This window comes from Conger conger, chromosome 19, assembly GCF_963514075.1.
Source record: "Conger conger chromosome 19, fConCon1.1, whole genome shotgun sequence".
Taxonomy (NCBI): Eukaryota; Metazoa; Chordata; class Actinopteri; order Anguilliformes; family Congridae; genus Conger; species Conger conger.
This window is the reverse complement of record NC_083778.1, coordinates 15,961,298-15,982,316: the sequence shown is the minus strand read 5'-3', so window position 1 is coordinate 15,982,316 and position 21,019 is coordinate 15,961,298. Positions and strand designations below refer to the sequence as shown.

At 45.5% G+C, this 21,019-nt stretch overlaps 1 protein-coding gene across 1 annotated transcript; it reads left to right on the top strand.

Annotated features, from left to right (window-relative positions):
• Nucleotides 1-78: 78 nt before the first annotated feature.
• Nucleotides 79-18,966, top strand: ttll12 (tubulin tyrosine ligase-like family, member 12). The gene is made up of 14 exons (XM_061229548.1): nucleotides 79-443; nucleotides 866-1,032; nucleotides 2,194-2,392; nucleotides 3,013-3,172; nucleotides 6,864-6,997; nucleotides 8,185-8,261; nucleotides 8,476-8,592; nucleotides 8,969-9,163; nucleotides 9,689-9,800; nucleotides 11,226-11,377; nucleotides 14,081-14,162; nucleotides 17,112-17,180; nucleotides 18,315-18,453; nucleotides 18,750-18,966. Exons 1-14 carry the CDS (start codon nucleotides 288-290, stop codon nucleotides 18,899-18,901), a joined length of 1,911 nt encoding a protein of 636 aa, XP_061085532.1. The 5' UTR covers nucleotides 79-287; the 3' UTR covers nucleotides 18,902-18,966.
• The last annotated feature ends 2,053 nt before the right edge of the window (nucleotides 18,967-21,019 follow it).

Sequence of the window (21,019 nt, the reverse complement as noted above, 5' to 3'; positions counted from 1 at the left end):
AGCCTTTGCTTTTATTTTGAATTATTTTTCCCCAGTGGTCACAGACACTGACGTTATCTTACACCGGAAGTCGTCATAGCCTTGCACCTCGATGGTATTTTTGAGCCTGTTCTGCAACCTGGCAGCACAACAGTAACTTTACACAAATACGTTATAACGCATTTGTTCTTGAAAATACGCCGTGTCCGTAGATTACAGACTCCGGAGTCACAAGTTGAACTGATAAGAGCTAGAAAGCACCATTTGGAAACGGTTGGAGCAGGAAAACGTGACACACGTGTTTAGTTATGGAGCATACGGATCAGGAAATAGGCAGGAATGACACATCTCTGAAGTACGAGGAAGAGTTTGAAGGCTTTATTTCTTTGCACTCTGCTGCTTTAAAGTCTTCGAAAATACCACCGTTATATTGGAAGAGCCTGTTTTACAAACTTGCCAATGAGGTGCGGACAATACTGTTGAATTGATCATGCATTTAACGCAATTCTGACAGCTGGACTTTTAAGAATATATAAAAGGCTGAAAACACGATTTGTTTGATTCCGTTTTTCAACAATGTTCTCTCTAGTTAGGTGTGGAAAATAGATTATCGCCTCCATGTCACTAGTTTTGCGCAGCTTAGGTCATCAGTCCCGGAGTATATGTCCAGTGCAAGAAAAGGCTACTGGACAGTAGTAAAATTGGCATATTGGTTATAATTCTAACGATGTATTGCATTTGTGAGATCTCAGTTTAGCCCATTTGGTCTGACAACTGATGACTGGCCCAGGGTTTTTTGCTAAGTAGCAGCCCCCCCCCCCCCACCACACACCTGGTTAGATAGACCCAAAAATGATATTCTCTCCTCCATCTCTCCCACTCCCAGGTGTTTGATGCAGGGGAGGTTTTCGGTATCATGCAGGTGGAGGAGGAGGAAGAGCAGGAGGAGGAAGAGCAGGTGGATGAGTCCAAGAGGAAGAACCCAGGGGCCGGGATCACCAGCAAGGTCGTGGTGACTTCAGAGAGTGGTCTGCAGGCCAGCGAGCCCACCAGGTGATAATTTATTGTACCTAAAACACCACAATCCTTTCCTGTGTTAGGGATTTCGGTCTTCAGTCTGCACGCTGCACATATAGGACACAGGCATACTCATAAGATTGCCGCACAAGAACTGTTCAATCACCTGAAAAGTTTGTATAGTGCCTTTGTATTTCAGGACTAGTTGTATTTGTATTCATATTGTATTTGCATTTGTATTTATCTTGGTACATCCCGACTTGGCCTATTTGCCACGTGTACAAGACTTAACTTGCATGGCTGTACCCTTGATTCTTTGCGAATTGTACCTCATGTGACCTGTTCGGTAGGTTGTTCTGATGACCTCGACACGCACTTTTCTGTACGTCGCTTCAGAATAAAAGCGTCTGCAAAATAAAATAAAATGGAATGTAATTATCATCACTGAAAACTTGAGGTACTCTTGATACATTTTTGTACCCTTAACGTATGGCTACAACATTAATTATTTCACTATTCTTAGCATTCGAGTTGCCAAAACTGTGGTACTGCTACGTCTTGGTCAGTTTATCCGATTATTCCACAAGGGCTCAAGTCCCGGCGGGCTTTTGGTGTGTTTCAGCACAAGAGATACATTTCAAAGTCTTTTATTGGCTAAAGAGTCCACACACCTTGTGTTCAAGGCCTTAATTGGCTGCTGATTGAAAGGAAACCAGAAATACAAGCAGAAACTGTGGCCCTCCAGGACTGGAGATTGACACCCCTGCTCTAGCACTTGGAACCGTACTGCCCTCCTACCCTGTCCTGCCCCACGCACTTGCCCCTGGTTATGATTTGCACTTGATTGTACACAGTTCCTGGTAAGAGCATCTGTGCCAAATGACTATCATGTAATGTAAATGGTAAATGGTAAATGGCATTTATATAGCACCTTTATCCAAAGCGCTGTACAGTTGATGCTTCTCATTCACACACACACACACACACCAACGGTGATTGGCTCGTCAGGAGCATAGGGGTTATGTGTCCTGCTCAGGGAGACTTTGACACACCCAGGGCGGGGTGTTCTGAGCACCTGTGGTTCATTGAAGTCATTGATGACCACAAAAGCCTGCAGACACTGCCGGCCCCCTGGGAATTGAGTTTGACGTCCCTGACGTAACCTGCTGGTCCTCCCCGCTCTGGTTGCGTGCCCAGCGTGTTCCTGGTGGACCACGCGTGGACGTACCGTGCGGAGAACGCCCGGCAGCAGCTGGAGGAGATCCCAGGCCTCCTGCACCGCATGGCCAACCTCATGGGCGTGCCGTTCCATGGGGAGGTGCCCGACGAGGAGACCGTGGAGGAGGTGCTCGCCGAGATGTGGAGGTACAACCAAACCTACCAGCTCTCTCAGGGGGTGAGTCCACGGTCCACCGAGTCCTACCGCTCTGCAGTTGCCTTTAAAGGTACAATAGGCCAGGTTTTTGTGTTAAAACATTGGACCATTGTACATCCCTTCCTATCCTTGAAAAAAAAGCTCACGTCAACTACTGTTGACTTACCCTCTTGCCTGTGTTTGTAGTCCTTAAATTCGGGTTTCAAAATATACAGTTGGCGGCCGGCACTGTACCAAAACATTACATATAGCTGTACAATAATTCAAACTCATTGGTTGAAAATTGATTGTAATTGTCACAGCCAATGGCGTTTCAATGTCAGCGTGTTTACAGAGACGGGGGAGGACGAAACAGTGCTTGTAGTTTGAAGGTGTTTGTTGCTGCTATTCCTCTCTTGTCCGTTAGCAGTCCGAAATTACCTATTGTACCTTTAACTACTGAATAAATGGCACCACGATGAATAATTTACCTGTGTAATTAATTATGAATCATCTTTGTGTGATTAAGCTAATGGTTGCCTCAAAGAGAAAGAAGCCGGGAGTTGGTTATGTGGCTTATTTTGGTGATTTCTTCTTAGAAATTGATCATTCTATCCACGCCACGCCTGGAGTTGAGTAAAAATTCTGCTTTGAATCCACAGTCTGCGGAGGAGAAGGTGCCAGTCTGGTACATCATGGACGAGTTCGGCTCCCAGGTGCAGCACTCTGACCTGCCGACCTGCTGCATGGCCCCCTTCTTCTACGGGCCCCAGCAGATAGCCTACACGGTCCTGTGGCCCCTGCAGGACCTGGACAGCGGAGGTATGGACCCATCGCTTCATTCCCTGACCCCCTGGGTTCCTATTCTTCCTATTCCTATTATACCTAGCCCCTAAATGCTCCTGACGAGCTGGTCAGTGCCTTGCATGGCAGCCAATCACCGTCGGTGTGTGAGTGTGTGTATGAATGGGTGAATGAGAAGTGCTGGAGAAGGTTCAAAGAAGGGCAACCACATTTTTTCCATGTGTAAAAGGAAATATTTAAGATGCTTAATCTCTTTAAGCTCGGTAAAAGGAGATTCAGGGATGAGGCTTTTAAATCCATTAAAGGGATTAACAAAGTGAACTACAGCCGATTCTTCAAGGTGAATTAGATTTGCAGAACGAGGGGCATAAATGGAAAGCGAAGGATAAAAAATTCAATTATTTTTTTCACAGAGAGTGGTCACTGTGTGGAGCTTGCCAGGACATGTAGTGGAGGTAAAAAGTAGTGGTGTCAAGACCAGGCTTGATACGGTGCTAGATACCATTTAGCTTTGAGGCAAACTAAGCAGTAGGTACACTTTAGTCGATGGAAAAGGCAAGCATCGCTGGGCTGAATGTTCTCACCGTTATGTCATGTGACCATGTCACGGAATTTAAGTCAAAAATGTCACTTTGTTTGTTATTAGAAGTCTCATGTGTGCAGGGATGAGTGACCTCTGACCCACACACTCCAAACTCAGAGTAGTTCAGTGGAACCTTGGAATTGCCACGTTCCATTTTTTTTTGCCCCCCCAAGGGCCATGCTCTGGTTAACTTGGCCGTGAATTTTCCAGAAATTTTCCAGGAATTTCCCTGGAATCAATACCTTTGGCAGGGCCTGCCGATGCTTGTCCTGATAAGGTGATGCCAAGTTAATTCTGAGGGCGGGGGGGGGGGGGGGGGGGGGGTGGGGTGTGTTTGGTTCATTTGGTTCATTTATAACAAGGACTGACCGATCTAAAATCTGTATACTTAAGAATTAAAAAAGTGACCCTTCATTGTTGAAAGCAGGCCTAATCTCCGTGCTGTTATTATCAAAATAAACTCTTTTCATCGTGACCAAACACGAAGTTCCTGCCTTTTCCAGTAGTCGGCAAGAATTGTTAAGTCTAGCCAATATCGTTATCGCTACCTTTAGGCAAAATATTATCTTTGTAGCAAGGCCAGTCGTACCACAGTGACCGCAGAAAACTGGACTTTCTACTGATGGTTTCAATTCAATGTCACAGATTGGCTTTCGAATATAAAATCAGAAAGGAAACCATGGTCCTCACAGTATTTCGTGGACCCTCCGGGTCACCATAAATAGCTTTGTGTTTTGGTGTCTCTTGAGAGGTAATTAAACTCTCTTGGAGAGTAGAAACCATGGCGCCCCGGATTTGTGTGCATAGGGCTTCCCCTTGATGCTTATGGAGGGGAGAGAGAGAGAGAGAAACAGCCAGCATTTGTACTGTCAGGTCAACCAGAGCTGGCTACTTTAATAATGTAATATTGTGTGGAAACAAGATTGCAAATGAATTGTCTCTGTCTCCGACAGGCAATTACAGGGCACGCTTACCGATGAGCACAAACTGGAAAAAAAAAATATTTATGGATGTGAAGTTTAACTTTCTGAAGAACCTATGTGCTTTAAAACGCTTTGGATTAAAAGCTTCTGCTAAATGACAGAAATGTAAAATGTAAGCCTCGGGGGAAGGCTCTGGTGGCTCCTTGGTTGGGGGGTTTTATTAGCTGTCAGTGTTTTATTGCCACCAGAACACAAACCTGCTCAGTGTCAGGAACCAGCATGGCTAAAAATGGATAAAGAGGAGATTCTATTGCCCTGGTACGATCATTCTGCTGCAAATGCAAAATGCTCACACGAATAATTGGGTGAAATGCAGGTCCCAGTCATGTCAGGCCACCCCTGAATGCGGTAAACGGAGACTTTAACAGGGGTCATTGTTGTCACTGTTGTTTTATGGCTGTGTCTTTCCTTGATCTTTGGGTCTATAAGGGGAAGAGTGGAGTGGTTTGAGGAGACTCAACCGGCACAATCTTCTGTGCGCCATTTGCATGTGGCCTTTCCACTGCACTCACCATTAACCTGGCATTTCCCGTTTGACTCTAAAATTTCCGAAGATGTGAAAAGTGATCCTAAACATTTCCTTTCAATACTGCAGTAGGGAAAAGGGGATAGTTGAAGAAGAGGTAAAGTCCATAAACTTGCGTATTGCAGATGCCTTGCTTATCTACTTTGTTGAGTTTTACCAGAGAGGAAGTTACTGATTTATTGCTTTATAGTCTGTTTTAGCAGCTATTGAAATAGAGGATAAGGAAGTACTAGATCAATTAAATAAAGTGAAGAAAAAAGGCAGCAGGTCTTGATGGCATCATCTGTAAATCATTTGTAAATCATCTGTTTTAGGCAGCCTAGAAACTGGAGAAATACCAGATGATACAGGAAACAAGGTGATATAACACCAATAGACCGTGTAGTCTGTAAGTATTTGGACAATGGAAAAAAAAGTATGTTCTTTTGACTCCAAAAGTATGTTCTCTGTACTCCCAGCACATTGGATTTAAAATGTAACCCCCCTGCTCAGCAACCTCCACTGGCTGCCTGTTATGGCTCGCATCAAATTTAAAACCTTGGTGCTCGCGTACCAGGCAGTTAAGGGATCAGCCCCCGTATATATTCAATCACTTATCAAGACGTATACACCAGCAAGACCCCTCTGTTCCGCTACTTCGGTACGCCTGGCACCTTATCCTCGCCACACTTGCACTTCTCGGTCATGACTGCTGTTTGTTCTGGCCCCTCGGTTGTGGATGACAACTGTGCGCGCCAAGAGGGACAAAAGGTGTCCTTGGAATTGGTACGCGCACACTTTTGCACAGTCCCTCTTACAGAGTATAAAGGGTAATAAAGTTAAGAATGCTTCTAGAAGAAAGCCACAGAGCTGCTGGAGAAGGCCCAAAGGGGAACGGGATCGATAGATTCCCGTTGTAAAAGATAAAAGCAGGATGCTTAAGATGCTAAGGGGTGATTTGTTAAATTCATAATTGGGATTAACAAAGTGAACTAGAGGAGATTCTTCAGGTTGTGTTCTGTTTGCCGAACGAATTGGTGTGATAGAAAATGCATTAAGCTATTAAGCACCTGGGGTGCAATTGTGTTTTCATCAGACAGCAGATGTCAGGAGTAAGATAACACTTAAGGGGGTTGGGTGAAGAATGCAATGCCTGAGAGAAAAGACAGATGCTCCTTGGGGGTACGCCAGATTTATGGTTTTGTGAAGGTTCACCTTCACATGACTGATAAGCAACTAGGGCGGCCTGTAGCGTTGAGGTTAAAGTACATGGGACTGGGACCCGCAAGGTCATTGGTTCGATTCCCGGTGTAGCCACAATAAGACAGCCGTTGGGCCCTTGAGCAAGGCCCCTAACCCTGCATTGCTCCGGGGGAGGATTGTCGGCTGCTTAGTCTAATCAACTGCACGTCGCTCTGGATAAGAGCGTCTGCCAAATGGCATTAATGTAATGTAATGTAACGCAACTGTGCCTCAGCACTCGAACAGGAAGGCAAGCACACCGCATCACTGTGACCATTGTTCCCCGTCAGTCTTATCTTATTCCTGATATCTGCCGAACATGAAACCGTTTCAGAACTGCGCCGTGGGATGATTGCATTAACACTAGACTGCCGTAAATCTCCTTTTTGTAAACAGAGGAGGTGACGCGGGACTATGCGTATGGCGAGACGAACCCCTTGGTCAGGAAATGTCGACTGTTACCTTGGGAACCGTTTGAGATTCGGGGAACGCCTTCTTTCACGCCAGAGCCTTCTGATCAGTACTATGAGGTACAGGGGGAACTACACACACACACACGCACACGCACACACTCACACACTCACACACACATACACACACACGCACACACACGCGCACACACACACACATACACACATGCGCACGCACACACACACATACACGCGCACACACACGCACACACACACAAACACGCATGCACACATGCGCACGCACACACACACATACACGCGCACACACACGCACACGCACATACACAAACACGCACGCACACACACTCGTACAGTTGGGGAAAATAATGGGAAAGACAGGGAGACTTGTCAGATTGCTCTTTCCATGGTTTCATTTATTTTAAAGCAGCTTGCAGCTGGCTACGAGCCCGGTGCACAACGTTTGAAATCAACCATATCTCTTTTTGTTTGGAAAAGGGTTGTGTTGTTATTCCTGTTTTTCCTTTGTTTTTTTTTTTGTTTGTTTTTTTTTCTTCTCCCTGTTTTACTTTCTTCCTGTGGCAAGCGGACAGATGCGACGTGCCATTGATAAGACCACTTCTAAGCACTAACAGCCCCGTTCTGTTGCCCTTGGGGTAATTTAGTTCCATGCAGGGGAGTCTCCCTTGTGCTTCCAGCTGAAATTTTACAGCTGTTTGTCAGAAGAGCGTGAGGGGTGTTATGAGGGGTGAGGGGGGCCTTCTGCTGTCCTTGATCCCGTGAGGAAGTCACTCTGACTCTCTTAACTCTCTTAAAGAAGTCTGTTCTAACTCTTTATCTTACTTTCGATTAAATATAATTCCACTCCGACTGACCTCGGTTTTTGACTGCTCTCCCAAAGCCTCCTTTTGAGTGCAAAAGTATGCATATTATTAAGCGCTATATGTATATGGATCCTTTCATGGATTCCAAATAAATTTTAAACAAACTACGTTAAATTCAAATAACGTAATACACCTAAGCTGGTACTGTGGCTTCATTTTATTAAGATAATTTAACTACAGCTTTACAAAGCACTGTGTTATAAAAATGTGAATTCATTGGTAGAAAGGAAATACTTTGGCCAGTACTCCATCAGTAAGCATTTCACTGCACATTGTACCTGTATATTGTGTATGTGACAAATAAAATTTGAATTTAAAGTACGATTGTGTAACATTTTTCCGTTTTCTCACTTTCGCTCAACCCCCCCCCCGCTCCTCCTCTCCTGCACGTCCGCTCCTCATCAGGTAATTTCACAAGAAGGCAAAGAAATTCCTCCCTGTGAAATCCAGCCCCACGTGTATCCTGAAGATAAGGTGTTCAAGTGAGTCAAGTTGTTCAAGTTGCTTCCTGTCCTGCTGCTTCCTCTGGGTATGCCTCATTTCCGAAACGCGCTTCACAAGTACCAGTAACAAGGAATTGGACAGTCGGCTTTCACAAGTGTGCTTTTTTTTTTTTTTTTTTTACATTTCGGTTTGTTGGCATGGTGAACACGTTCTTTCTCCCCCCTCCCTTTCCCCCCCTTCCCTCCCTCACAGGGTGTACACTGACGTACGGCAGGTACTGAGCCACCTGAAACACCCCAGGTTTGAGTTTGTGGAGACCGAGGAGGAGGCAGACATCCTGTGGATGTTCTCCCATATCCATGACTTCAGGTCAGCACCCCCTCTCAGCCCACGGCCCGGTTCTGCTCTAAGCCCAGGGCCCGGTTCTGCTCTCGGCCCAGGGCCCGGTTCTGCTCTCGGCCCAGGGCCCGGTTCTGCTCTCGGCCCAGGGCCCGGTTCTGCTCTCGGCCCAGGGCCCGGTTCTGCTCTCAGCCCAGGGCCCGGTTCTGCGCTCAGCCCAGGGCCCGGTTCTGCTGGCACATTCATGCCGCATTTCATTTCAGTCCATTGGACGGCCGCCTCTAATGGCCGGTTGGAGTCACGACTCAGACAGCACTTCAGGAGCTTAAGAGAATTAATGCCATCGATCGATTGACTGATTGATCGATCGATCGATCGATTAACTGATTGATTGACCTGCCTGTAGGAAGCTGAGTGAGGAGCGTCCTCATGTCCTGTTGAACCAGTTCCCCAGTGAGTGTCTCCTCACGGTGAAGGACTGCCTGGCCGCTCTGGCCCGGAGAGGGGCCGGGGGTCTGGCCGCGGCCTGGCTGCCCAGGACCTTCAACCTGCAGACGGAGCTTCCCCAGTTCATCAGCCACTACCACGAGAACAAGGAGAGGTGAATGAACCAGGCATGACCAACAGAACTAAGAGGCGTGAATGAAAGACTAGGCATGACCAACAGAAGTAAGAGACGTGAATGAAAGTCTAGGCATGACCAACAGAACTAAGAGACGTGAATGAAAGTCTAGGCATGACCAACAGAACTAAGAGACGTGAATGAACTAGGCATGACCAACAGAACTCAGAGACATGAATGAAAGTCTAGGCATGACCAACAGAACTAAGAGACGTGAATGAAAGTCTAGGCATGACCAACAGGACTAAGTGACGTGAATGAAAATCTAGGCATGATCAACAAAAGATTGCGAGATTAATGAAAATCTAGACATTATCGTTTGGGAAAAAGGCCCCTCAGGAGGACTTTCAGGACACATTCTGTATATTCTGTAAAAAAACTGTTAAGACATAGCACAACATAAAGAGGTGGTAAGAGTATAAAAGTTAAAAGTTGACCTGTGACGGCATTTTCCATTGTGCAGAACAGTCGGCTCGGTCTCACTGGCTGTGTGTGCTTCCTCAGCGGACGTGATAATCTCTGGATCTGCAAACCCTGGAACCTGGCCCGCGGACTGGACACCCACATCACCGACAACCTCAACTACATTATCAGACAGAGGGAGAGCACGCCGAAGGTAACCTCTCCCCCCCACTAGGGGCGACATGGCTCAGGCAGTAAGAGCCGTCGTCTGGCAGTCGGAGGGTTGCCGGTTCGATCCCCCGCCCGGGCTGTGTCAAAGTGTCCCTGAGCAAGACACCTAACCCCCAAATGCTCCTGGTGAGCTGGTCGGCGCCTTGCATGGCAGCCAATCGCCGTTGGTGTGTGAGTGTGCGTATGAATGGGTGAATGAGAAGGGTCAATTGTACAGCGCTTTGGATGAAGGCGCTATATAAATGCCAACCGTTTACCGTTTACCCACTCCAGGGTTTCCCTTGCCCAGGTATGGGGGACACATGGGATCGGTTGGGAGTGTTGGGCCAAGGACTCTTACGAAGACTTGGTCTACCTCAACATAATTCAGTTGTTGGGACTGTTTCAGCTTTCAGCCATTGTTGAGTTAACTTTAAGTAAGGGAATCTAAATACATCCTGTCTTACCTTCTACAGTCACAAACTGTGCTATGGTATTCAAGGAGTGTGTGTGTGTGTGTGGGGGGGTGCTATAATATTTTTATGATGTAAAACTGTCGAAAGCAGCTTCACAAATACAACCACGCCTGAACTCCCGTCAGAGTAAGTCTAGGGCAACAGTAGCAAGGAAATATTAAGGTACAATAGGTCATTTCGGACTTCTAACGGTCTAAGAGAGGAATACAACAAACACCTGCAAACCACTGTTTATCCCTCCCCCTTCTCTGTGAACGCGCTGATGTTGAAAAGCAATTGATTGTGGCAATTGGAACCAATTTTCTGATTTTCAAACCCAAATTTAAACACGGACAGAGGGTGAGTCAACATGTCAGTGAGCCTTTTCCAATGATAGGAAGGGAGTTACAGTTGTCTTGTAACAATGTTTTGACACAAAAATCTTACCGATTGTACCTTTAACCTTGAGCAGAACCCAAGCTCAGAGGGGGGAGTCCGCTTACGATGCCGGGGTCAGGGGTCAGGGGTCAGTGGTCAGTGCTTCAGCTCCAGCTCCAGGCCTGAGCCCGGCGCAGGGGGAGGAGGGCAGGAACAGAACAGAACAGAACAAAGGATGGGTTGTTCCTCTCATCCCATCCCATCCCATTTTATCCCATCCCACAACCCTTACCACCCCCCCACCACCACCACCACCACCACCACCACCACCACCACCTGTTCCCCTGTCCTCTACCCTGTAGTGGCCTGTAGCGTAGTGGTTAAGGTACATGACTGGGACCCGCAAGATCGGTGGTTTGATCCCCAGTGTAGTCACAATAAGATCCGCACAGCCGTCGGGCCCTCGAGCAAGGCCCTTAACCCTGCATTGCTCCAGGGAAGGATTGTCTCCTGCTTAGTCTAAATCAACTGTAAGTCGCTCTGGATAAGAGCGTCTGCCAGATGTAATGTGATGTACCCGGCTCCCCTCCCTGCAGGTGGTGTGTAAGTATCTGGAGGACCCAGTGCTCTTTCAGAGGGAGGAGCTGGGCCTGGTGAAGTTTGACATCCGCTACATGGTGCTCCTGCGCTCCGTCAGTCCTCTGCAGCTCTACGCCTACAACGTGTTCTGGCTTCGCTTTGCCAACAGGTAATAATAATAATCATCATAATAAAACAGCGTAGTGGTGAAGGTGCATAACTGGGACCCCGTAAAAGGCCGGTGGTTCAATTCCTGGTGGAGCCACGATAACATCTGGGCTGTCGGGCCCTCGAGCCAAGGCCCTGGTGAGGATAAATTCTCATCCTCTGGTTCTTTTGAGGTGAGTTCCGAGATGATGAGCGCAGATTCCTGGGAAATCTCTTCGCACCTCGGAGAGTAGCAAGAGAGTTTGCTGAATACAAGGCTACAGAGGGCTTTATACCTGTTCTTCTAGAGGGAGGCACTCTCTCTCCCCTCCACTTTTACAACACTAATTTGTCCTATCGTAAGCTACGCGCATTACACAATTATTTCCAAACACTCTTCCAAAGTTTGCTGCAGCCTTTCGTCCAACGACATTCCACTGTTCCAAAGGTCAACGGTCGCCTAGCAACGGTCACCAAAAGTGGCGCGTTTCTCCTCTGTTTATCATTTTTTTGATCTGCCACATGAGCTAGAGGTTTCCACCGTGCGGTGCGCTGGTTTTTGTTTTTGAAAGAATCTTATCTGCACAGAATGCAGTCATGCAGGTGCCTAAGACTTCTGCACAGTATTCTCAGTTCTGCTAGGAAAGTGGTTTTAACAGGCTTATGCCTTGGTCTGCGGTTAGACTGGTCCAATGCTCGGCAGGAAGTGGGTTGTGGGGTTACTACCAGTTTCCAGGGTCATACAAAGGCATTAGATGCCTTGAAGTAATATATATATAAGAATAGCTTTGCCAATATGTTTTTTAAAGCAAGTAATAAAAGATTAACACAGAAATCTTTTCTACAATTAATATAAATAATAAAGCACAGCAACAGCGCTGGTACGGTGAGGACGTGGCTTCCGTCGAGCTTACGAATTACGGAACGTGATTTACGTGCGACCCTTTGAATTCTTTGGTTTGCTGTGTCAGTAATTCAATTCAGTTCCCAAAGACGCTTTACACGGTAACAGAAGGGAAGAAAAATGGGGAAATATCGGCCCTAAGCCCTCAAAATTGCACGAGGTAAACGACTCCCCTCGTAGGAGGAAGAACCCTCAAACACTGACGAGAAGGTAGTCTAGAAAGTCCACGTGGATGGGATGTAGAGTATGCAGTTCAGTTCAAGTGTAACTGCAAGATACAGATTGTCCCAATGTAGTAGGTGAGAATCCTAAACCTGTGGTTCTCAAACTCGATCCTGGGGAACCCCTCTGTGTACACTGACTTTTGGTACAGCCAATGTCTCGCTCAATAAGGCTGCTGAACCCAGCTGTTTAGGTGCTTTCGTATTTCTTTCTTTCGCTTCATTAACACAATGCAGGTTTGACTCATTGTCATTGAATTTATATTTTAATTCTTCATTATCAAACAAATTATTGTTTGTTTGTGTCCACACTTTCATCAATTAGAAGCCTATTGATTCACCTAAAGTCTTTAATTCGATTTTTTACCTCTTTTCATGCAGCCGTTTGCAAAATAACACAATAAGCACAATATGAACAAGGGCTGTTTATTCTTCATGGCATGCATCGGCATTTTTTTTTTTTTATGTGGCAAAAGATCTCTTGATGCATGAAAAGCATTTAATTAAGAAAAATTCCTGGCATTTCAACTGTGGTTGGAACAAAAAAACCTGCATACACAGGGGTCCCCCAGGACTGGGCTTCAGAACCACTGGCCTAAACCCCCAACCCCCGAGCAAGAGGTTTAAAAAAAATAATAAAATAAAATAAAAGAAAAGAAAATAAAATTTAAAATAAAAAATAAAATAAAGGATATTTTGGCTGCCACCCTGCAGTCACAGGGGGGCTATCTCTGACCTCCTTGGAGCTGCTTCTGTGCTGCTATCCCAGGGAATTCAAGGCCGGGTCATTGCTTGTGCCGCCTTGAGTGCAGACCAGCTTGTCTCGGGCTATTAATGTATTTGCTGCGACAGTATAACCTTGGGGAGCCGAACACATCGGGAGTGAAGGTCCCTGAAAGACTGAAATGTGCAGAACTCTGAAAGAGACACATTTTTACGAAATTAAATATTTCCGGAAGTGAAAGTTGGTTATGACAGCTTTGCGGATCGTATCAGGCCTAAACCGGGTCCCAGTCACGTACCTTAACCATTAGGCTACAGGCCACACAACACATTAAAACAGCACATCAGCAAATAATGAGTTGATTATGAGTTTTTCTGACCGTCGACTTGTAGTTACATTCCCCAGAAGTGACAGTTGGTTATGACAGCAAACCGTATGACATTACATTTACATTACATGCGTTTCAATCCAAAGAGACTTACAGTCGATTCGACTAAGCAGGGGCAACCCCCCCTCAACCCCCCTGGCAATGTGGGGTTGAGGGTTGTGGTTGAGGGTTGGGGTTGAGGGTGATGTGGGGTTGAGGGTTGGGGTTGAGGCCGATGTGGGGTTGAGGGTTGTAGGTTGAGGGCGATGTGGGGTTGAGGGTTGGGGTTGAGGGCGATGTGGGGTTGAGGGTTGGGGTTGAGGGTGATGTGGGGTTGAGGGCGATGTGGGGTTGAGGGTTGGGGTTGAGGGCGATGTGGGGTTGAGGGTTGGGGTTGAGGGTGATGTGGGGTTGAGGGCGATGTGGGGTCGAGGGTTGGTGTCGGAGGCGATGTGGGGTTGAGGGTTGGGGTTGCCACGCCCTCAGCGGTCTCCTCCTCCCTCCTGCAGGCCGTTCTCTCTGGACCACTTTGATGACTACCAGAAGCACTTCACCGTGATGAACTACGCGCCAGGAGTGCAGCTGAAGCAGGTGGGCAGAGCCGCGGACACGCTGGGGACTGTGGGCTCGTTGCGCCTGCCCGTCTGGGGGCTCACTGGTTAACGGAGGGCAAACACGAGCACAAACACAGCCTGTATTCTCACCTCCTCACAGTGATCTGTTTGACCCGCCCCCAAAACACCTTCTCAAGCAGCCTGCTGAGCCCACATATTAGTCCCCCGGAATGGTAGTCTCGTCCCTTTTGTCTTCATTTTTTTGTGGTCTCGTTGGGTCAATTGAAGTGTGGAGATTCAACCTCAGGTGTCGAAAGCTGTGGATTAAGATTTAGCTGTTCCAGTTGAAATGCAGATCTGTGGTCTAGAGGTTTAAACCTGCGGTTAAAAAAAAAAAATTGTTTTCTATTCAACTGATTTCAAAACAGATTTTCTTTCCCCTTTAAACACCCCTCCACACGACCTGGTCGACAGGTCTTTTAATTCTGAAAAAACCCATAGCAGTGAGTTTGGTTAAATATTCCTGTTTTACGCCCTTTTGAAATCCCTCCCTGCGTTTTTCCTTCCCTCCCATTTGAGCAAAAGGCAACAAGCAAATACCAGCACCATCTGGAAAATGTCCCTCTTAAACAATAACAACAATAAACAATAAAAACATCACATGGCAATCAGCACCTTTTGGACCATACAAGCAGTTAACCAAACGCGTCGTCAGAACTCGTAGCTTTAGGGAAGTTTGCACTACTTTCAGTTGTTCTTTTTGAGTATATTCAAATGCGCATTACATTACATTACATTACAAGGCATTACCTTTGAAGCCTTTACTAATGTGATCCAAGCCCTGTTTGACCAAAAGCCATCTGTTATAACTGTTAGGCTGAGATAATTATCCCCTTGTAGTGACCAGGGAGAGCAGCGGAGCGTCACAGCTTTACCGGTTTTACCAATAATATGCATAATTATAAATCGTATTAGTAAGTGGTTTATATAAGCATATTATAAATTCAACAAGCTAATAGTTGGCTATTCAACACAAAAACTGTGTTTGAAGTGAGAGATAATGTCATAATGGTTTACAAAAGCCGAAAAAGCCAGGAAATTCAACCCGAAAACTACGTTTTAAAGAAGTGATAATGATTGGCAAGAGCCAGGAAATTCACAGAAACACCGAGAACATTATCTTGACCATTATCTTGGGCCTTGTTCGGGAAATGTCAATTTTAACAACAACCATAGCGCATGAAAACCTGCTTTTAGGAAAAGGCACTAGTTCGTTTAAAAGTAGGACGTGTGCAAATTGGCTGAGAAACCGTAAAATGCTTTTAAAAGTTTGCAGAAGAGCGCAAAGAAAACTCTTACGAAAATGCGGACATTTTCACTCATCTTTTTAATAAAAACTACCAAACATATTTTTATGCGATTCTCAAGATTCGTTGGAATCTTACCAAAAGATTTTTCATGTATATAATGGCGAAACAACGAGACTGGCGATTTTTCGTGTTTTGCATGCAAGTGTGCTTCAGACATCATCTATCAGAGGCAGGACCGTGTCTGACACACACCGTGAAGACTGAGTAAACCCCCCCAATGACCTCTGACCTTTTCTAGGTCCATATAAACATGCTAAAGTATTCCGTCTTTGTCTTACGTACGATTTGGGAGAAAAAAAATATTTTCTTCTTTTTTAACCCCTTGAATGTTGGTGAGGAGAGAAAGCACTGTCCTTTTCGATGAACAGCGAATAAAGATGTGTGCGTGTGTGTGTGTGTTCTTAGAAATAAGTGAAACTTCTGTTGCTTATCCGCCCATGCTTAACCCCCTGTGCTGTTTCTAACTGCGTGTGATGCTCTTGTTTTTCGACTTGTTTTGACTCTGGGCGGGGATTATTATTATTTTTTTCCATATATAGCACATCAGTGCTCTAAACTAGTGAGAACAAAATAGGTTCCTCCTCAATATGGCAATGGGGTGGGAGGCTCAAGGAGACCCCCCCCCCCCTCATCTGGACTAAAGAGAGAGAAAGGGAGAGACAGAAAGGGAGAGGGAGAGACAGAAAGGGAGAGAGAGAGGGAGGGAGAGAGAGAGAGAAAGAGAGAGACAGAAAGGGTGAAAGAGAGAAACGTGTATATCTCTCCCATCATACAAAACAACCTCTTGTTGCCCTTGGGAATGCTTGGTGTCTGGAGAGGCAGAGGCGCAGCGGTGGAAGTCCATACTGTGCGTATTGTAACCATAATAAAGACCGTCTCCAGCCTGCAGGGCCGTAAACACCGGGGGCCGATTGAGCTGGGTCCTTGGCTGGATTACATTTTGAACTGAGATTCTCTGTACAAAACTCGCACTTGGCGCAGGGCTAAGCGCGAAGACATTTGTATGAATGGGCGCTCTATAAATGCCAACCGTGTACCATTTACCACGTTGAAGCGGTGGTCTGGGCAGCACCAGCTTCCGTGATTGAAACAAAACAAAACAAAACAAAACAAAATTCTACCTTTGTGTGTACATGTTTGTGTGCATGTGTGTGATGTATGATCTCTCCCCACCTTCAAGCGCAAACTGAAGACGCACCTCTTCAAGCAGCACCTCTCCCCATCCCTCCCTACCTCCCTGGGAACCTTAATTGTTGTCTTTGTGATTTACTTTGTGTTTCGGTATTTTTAGTTGGCTAGGTAAGCAGTATTTGGATAGTTAAGTTTGGTCACTTTTGCTTTGTAGTTTGTTTGTTTGTTTGTTTGTTATAAAATAATAATAATAATAATAAAAAGATAGGCCCTGGTCTATCTTATCTTTGTTGTACGGGTAGCAATTGAAATTGTACTTCCCTCTAGGGTCTTTCAGCGCACTTATCCCTGGTTATGGGTATGCACTTTGTTGTACGTCGCTCTGGATAAGAGCGTCTGCCAAATGCCAATAATGTAATGTAATGTAATAAGGGCCCAGTCTAAAAGGAAGGATGTGGTTCTCTCTTCCCCCTCCTCCTCACCAGGTTCATTACGACGAGTTCATCCCCATGTTTGAGAAACAACATCCCCAGTTCCCATGGGCAGAAGTCCAGGTAAAGCAAAGCCGCTGCACCAAAGCCACTCGTGTTCATCTGCCCAACCACGCAAACCTGACCGTACATTGATTTTTTTAGATGTTCGGTTTGTTCGTATTTTGTATGAGGAAAAAACAATTCCTTACTGTCGATTCTGTAGAACAAAGTCAAGTGAAGCTTCATTGGTTGCTGTCAGGTTGCTGTGGATGCATTCCAACATTGCCCATTAAACCTGCCAGGGAAATATTTGCCATGTGAATACATTAAACACGTTCAAATCTTTGCGGCTAATTGTAAGGTTTTCATTGCTCTCAGTGCTGCTGTCCCTCATTAGCACAAGCAGCATTTATTCATAGCAGCAGGCCTATCGTTCTATTGCATTGCTGTGCTGTGTTAGATTTAGATAGTATCCATTGTCAGATTTATGAAATCCCTAGTCCTTATCTTTGTTCTAGGCTACTCTTAGCACTTGGAACTGCACTTCCCTCGAGGGTCTTTCAGGGCACTTATCCCTGGTTATGGGTATGCAGTTTGCACATTGGATAAGAGCGTCTGCCAAATGACAGGACTGTAATGTAATGTTAAGTATATACATATACATTACATTATTGGCATTTGGCAGACGCTCTTATGTTGTGGTCCCCTTGTGATGACTCTGCTCAACCATGACCCCGCTTAATAACATCAACATTTATAAAGTATGTGTGTGTATGTGTATTTATGTGTGTATGCGTTTGTCTGTGGGTGTGCCCATGCGTGTGTGCGTGTGTGTGTATGTGTATGCGTGTATGTATGTGCGCCTGTGTGTGTTTGTGTGTGTGTGTGTGTATGTATGTATGTATGTATGTATGTGTGTATGTGCGCCTGTGTGTGTGTTTGTGTGTGTGTGCGTGTGCGTGTGTGCGTGCGTGTGTTTGTGTGCGTGTGTGCGTGTGTGTGTGTGTGCGTGCGTGTGTGTATGTGTGTGTGCGTGTGTGCGTGCGTGCATGTGTGTGCGTGCGCCTGTGTGTTTGTGCGTGTGTGCGTGCGTCCATGCGTGTGTTTGTGCGTGTGTTTGTGTGAGTGCGTGCGTGTGTTTGTGTGCGTGTGTGTACATGCGTGCGTGTATATGTGTGTGCGTGCGCGTGTGGGTGGGTTGCCGTGCTTTTACAGGCGGAGGTGTTCAGGTCTTTCGCGGAGCTGTTCCAGGCAGCCTCGTCCCGCCCCGCTCCCTACGGCGTCTGTGCGTACCCCTCTTCCAGAGCCATTTACGCCATCGACCTCATGCTCAAGTGGGACACCGACAACCACGGTCAGATTTCAAATGTCATATCTGTAAAACACAAATCTATAAGGTCGGATACAAAATTGGGGTCTGTGAAGTGTTCCTGAGGGGGATTATGGGGAAAAAATATATATGCTATTAAATATCAGCTCGTAAGAGCACATTGTCAATATTTGTGGATTATGTAGACTAAATATTTTTTGGCTTATTTACGCTCGTTCTGACTAATTTAGGATAAACTGATAATATGCGTCAAGTACTGTGTGTGAAATATGAGAAACCCGGTGGCCAGGATGGCTTGTTGATGTTATCTTGTCTTGCAGGTCAGAGGGTCATGAGGCCTCAGATTCTAGAAGTAAATTTTAGCCCAGACTGCAACAGGGCCTGCAAGTACCACCCCCAATTTTACGACCACATGTTCCAGACCCTGTTTTTGGACCAGACGGAGGGCTGCCCCATCACCCGCCTGGTATAAACCCACTGACGCACTGGGCATTCTGAAAAAAAAAAATGCAAGAAAATAAAATGCATTTTGCAATTTCTTTGTTTCACAGTGAAGATGATTTGAGTCTGAAAGCAAAACAGACTGTGAGGATCCCGCTTGTGGCAGCGATTACTTGCTGCCAGGACACTGGGTCTTGGATGACAGTGGTTGATAGTGGGTTATATTGTTTTTGATCCGGCAATATTGTCACAAAAAACGCACATGACTGGGGCCAGGCCTCTGGGCCGATCGAGTTTATTACTGAAAAACGAACATTAACCAACGCGTGGTTTTTGAGTACTGTAGGAAAAGTTCACAGAACAAGACGCTCTTCCTCCTGTTCATGATAATCACGTCAAAAGCAGACTAAACTGTCAAAATGTTAGAGTTGAGCAAGCTGGTTCCTCCAAACTCTAACACTTCATGCCAAAAGTATACCAATATATATGCGGCCTATAATCAATATATCACATGTATGCTGATTGTTATTCAATACATAATGCAATGAACCTATATCATAAATTACAGCTAAGCTTATGGAAACGCAAGAAACCACAGTGTCAACTGTAGAATATGTAATCCAATTAACCTATATCATTCATTACAGCTGAGCTTATGGAAACGCAAGAAACCACAGTGTCAACTGTAGAAAAAGGCCAAGGAATGCATCAAGCTGAAAAGACACACTTATTCACTCAGAAGAGAACATTAATCAAATATTTAGTATGCCTGTACATTCTCAAACTGATTCGCTACCAAGAAATTTGTGCTAGAAGTATACAGTGACCCATGTGTAACCTGAGCTGAATAAAATGACTTGCACGCGGACAGAGGGAAGTTGGAAAGTTCAGAAAAGTACCATATCTTGCATGACTCCTCTTTTACTTGTATGCCTGTACAATGTCATTAAAACATTTATTTTTTAGAGGTCATTTGGGTAATTTCCACAATGGTGTTGGCACCCAAGGATGATAAATCATTGTGGCGCAACAGAGACCAGCTGGTGTTTTTAAGAATGTTTTAGGAGGAGTTGTGTTGAACACGGTGTATAAAATGGGTGCAAAACTGACAATGGAGGTTCAATTCTGCAGAGTTGTATTGGGGCAAAGCAAAAAATCGCTAAAATCGTGATTTATGTATGTGTACAACCATAGACTACATTAAGTTAAGAAACGCAAAGTGTGTATAAAGTATAAACGGGAGAAAATACAGGCCCCAGCGGAAAATAAAGGTTAAATATATAATAATATAGATAAAAATATAAAAGTATTAAGGGAAGCATAAAATAATGGAAAGGGGAGAGAAAACGCCGGTTGAGATAATCACGGGAGTATATCCTAAATGTAAACAGGAGATAGAAACTATCTCAGATAAATGGACAAAAAAGACTAAGAGAATGGCGACAAAATGGCCTAAAGGTGGTACATTTGATCGAGAAATACGTGACCAGATGGGAGGAGTAATCGCAAATGATAGAACAGGAGACAAAAACGCAAATGAGAAAACAAAAACGGGAACAGGAAAAAGCGATCCTAGGGTGGTTCAGATCCTTTTCCCTCGGAAAGGGTATAGGGGTGGGTAGAGATCCACAGCGAAATGATGATGATTCCTCCGTATGCCCCACAGTCGCCGGGACATGCGGAGGTAAAGGAGAGGGGCTTGTATCCAAAATGCCCAGTAATATCTGAAGCGCCACTTGCAACGATGGTATGGTCCAGTAGTGAAAGGGCAGGTTGAAATAAGTGGGTGGGTAGAACTTGAAGGGGGTGAAGAACAGGTGGGGGGCAGAAAAAGAGCGTCTCAATCGAAAAAAGGAGGAGATGGAACGCAGGGTGAAAGAGCTAAGGGAAGAATACGAAGAGGCGGATGAGTTGGAAAGATTGATAAAGGAAAAATGTGAACAGAATGATAACTACCATAGTAGGTTAGTAAAAAAAAGGTGAATGAGATTAAGGACACTGAGAGAAAACAGAGAGCGTTTAGAATGTGCCAACAGTTCAAAAAAGAGGGAAGGGGAAACGTTTAAAAAAAACGCGAGACTACGGGGCGAGGAAGCACTGGATGGGAGAGACTCCCGTTTAACACGTGGGAACCGTTGGAGAGGGCCGA

Bases quoted from the DNA above. Each gene is read 5' to 3' on its own strand.
- ttll12 (XM_061229548.1), top strand. From the start codon at position 288: ATGGAGCATACGGATCAGGAAATAGGCAGGAATGACACATCTCTGAAG. The intron at 6,998-8,184 runs GTACAGGGGGAA...GCTCCTCATCAG, and splicing joins CTTCTGATCAGTACTATGAG to GTAATTTCACAAGAAGGCAA. The intron at 9,164-9,688 runs GTGAATGAACCA...GTGCTTCCTCAG, and splicing joins TACCACGAGAACAAGGAGAG to CGGACGTGATAATCTCTGGA.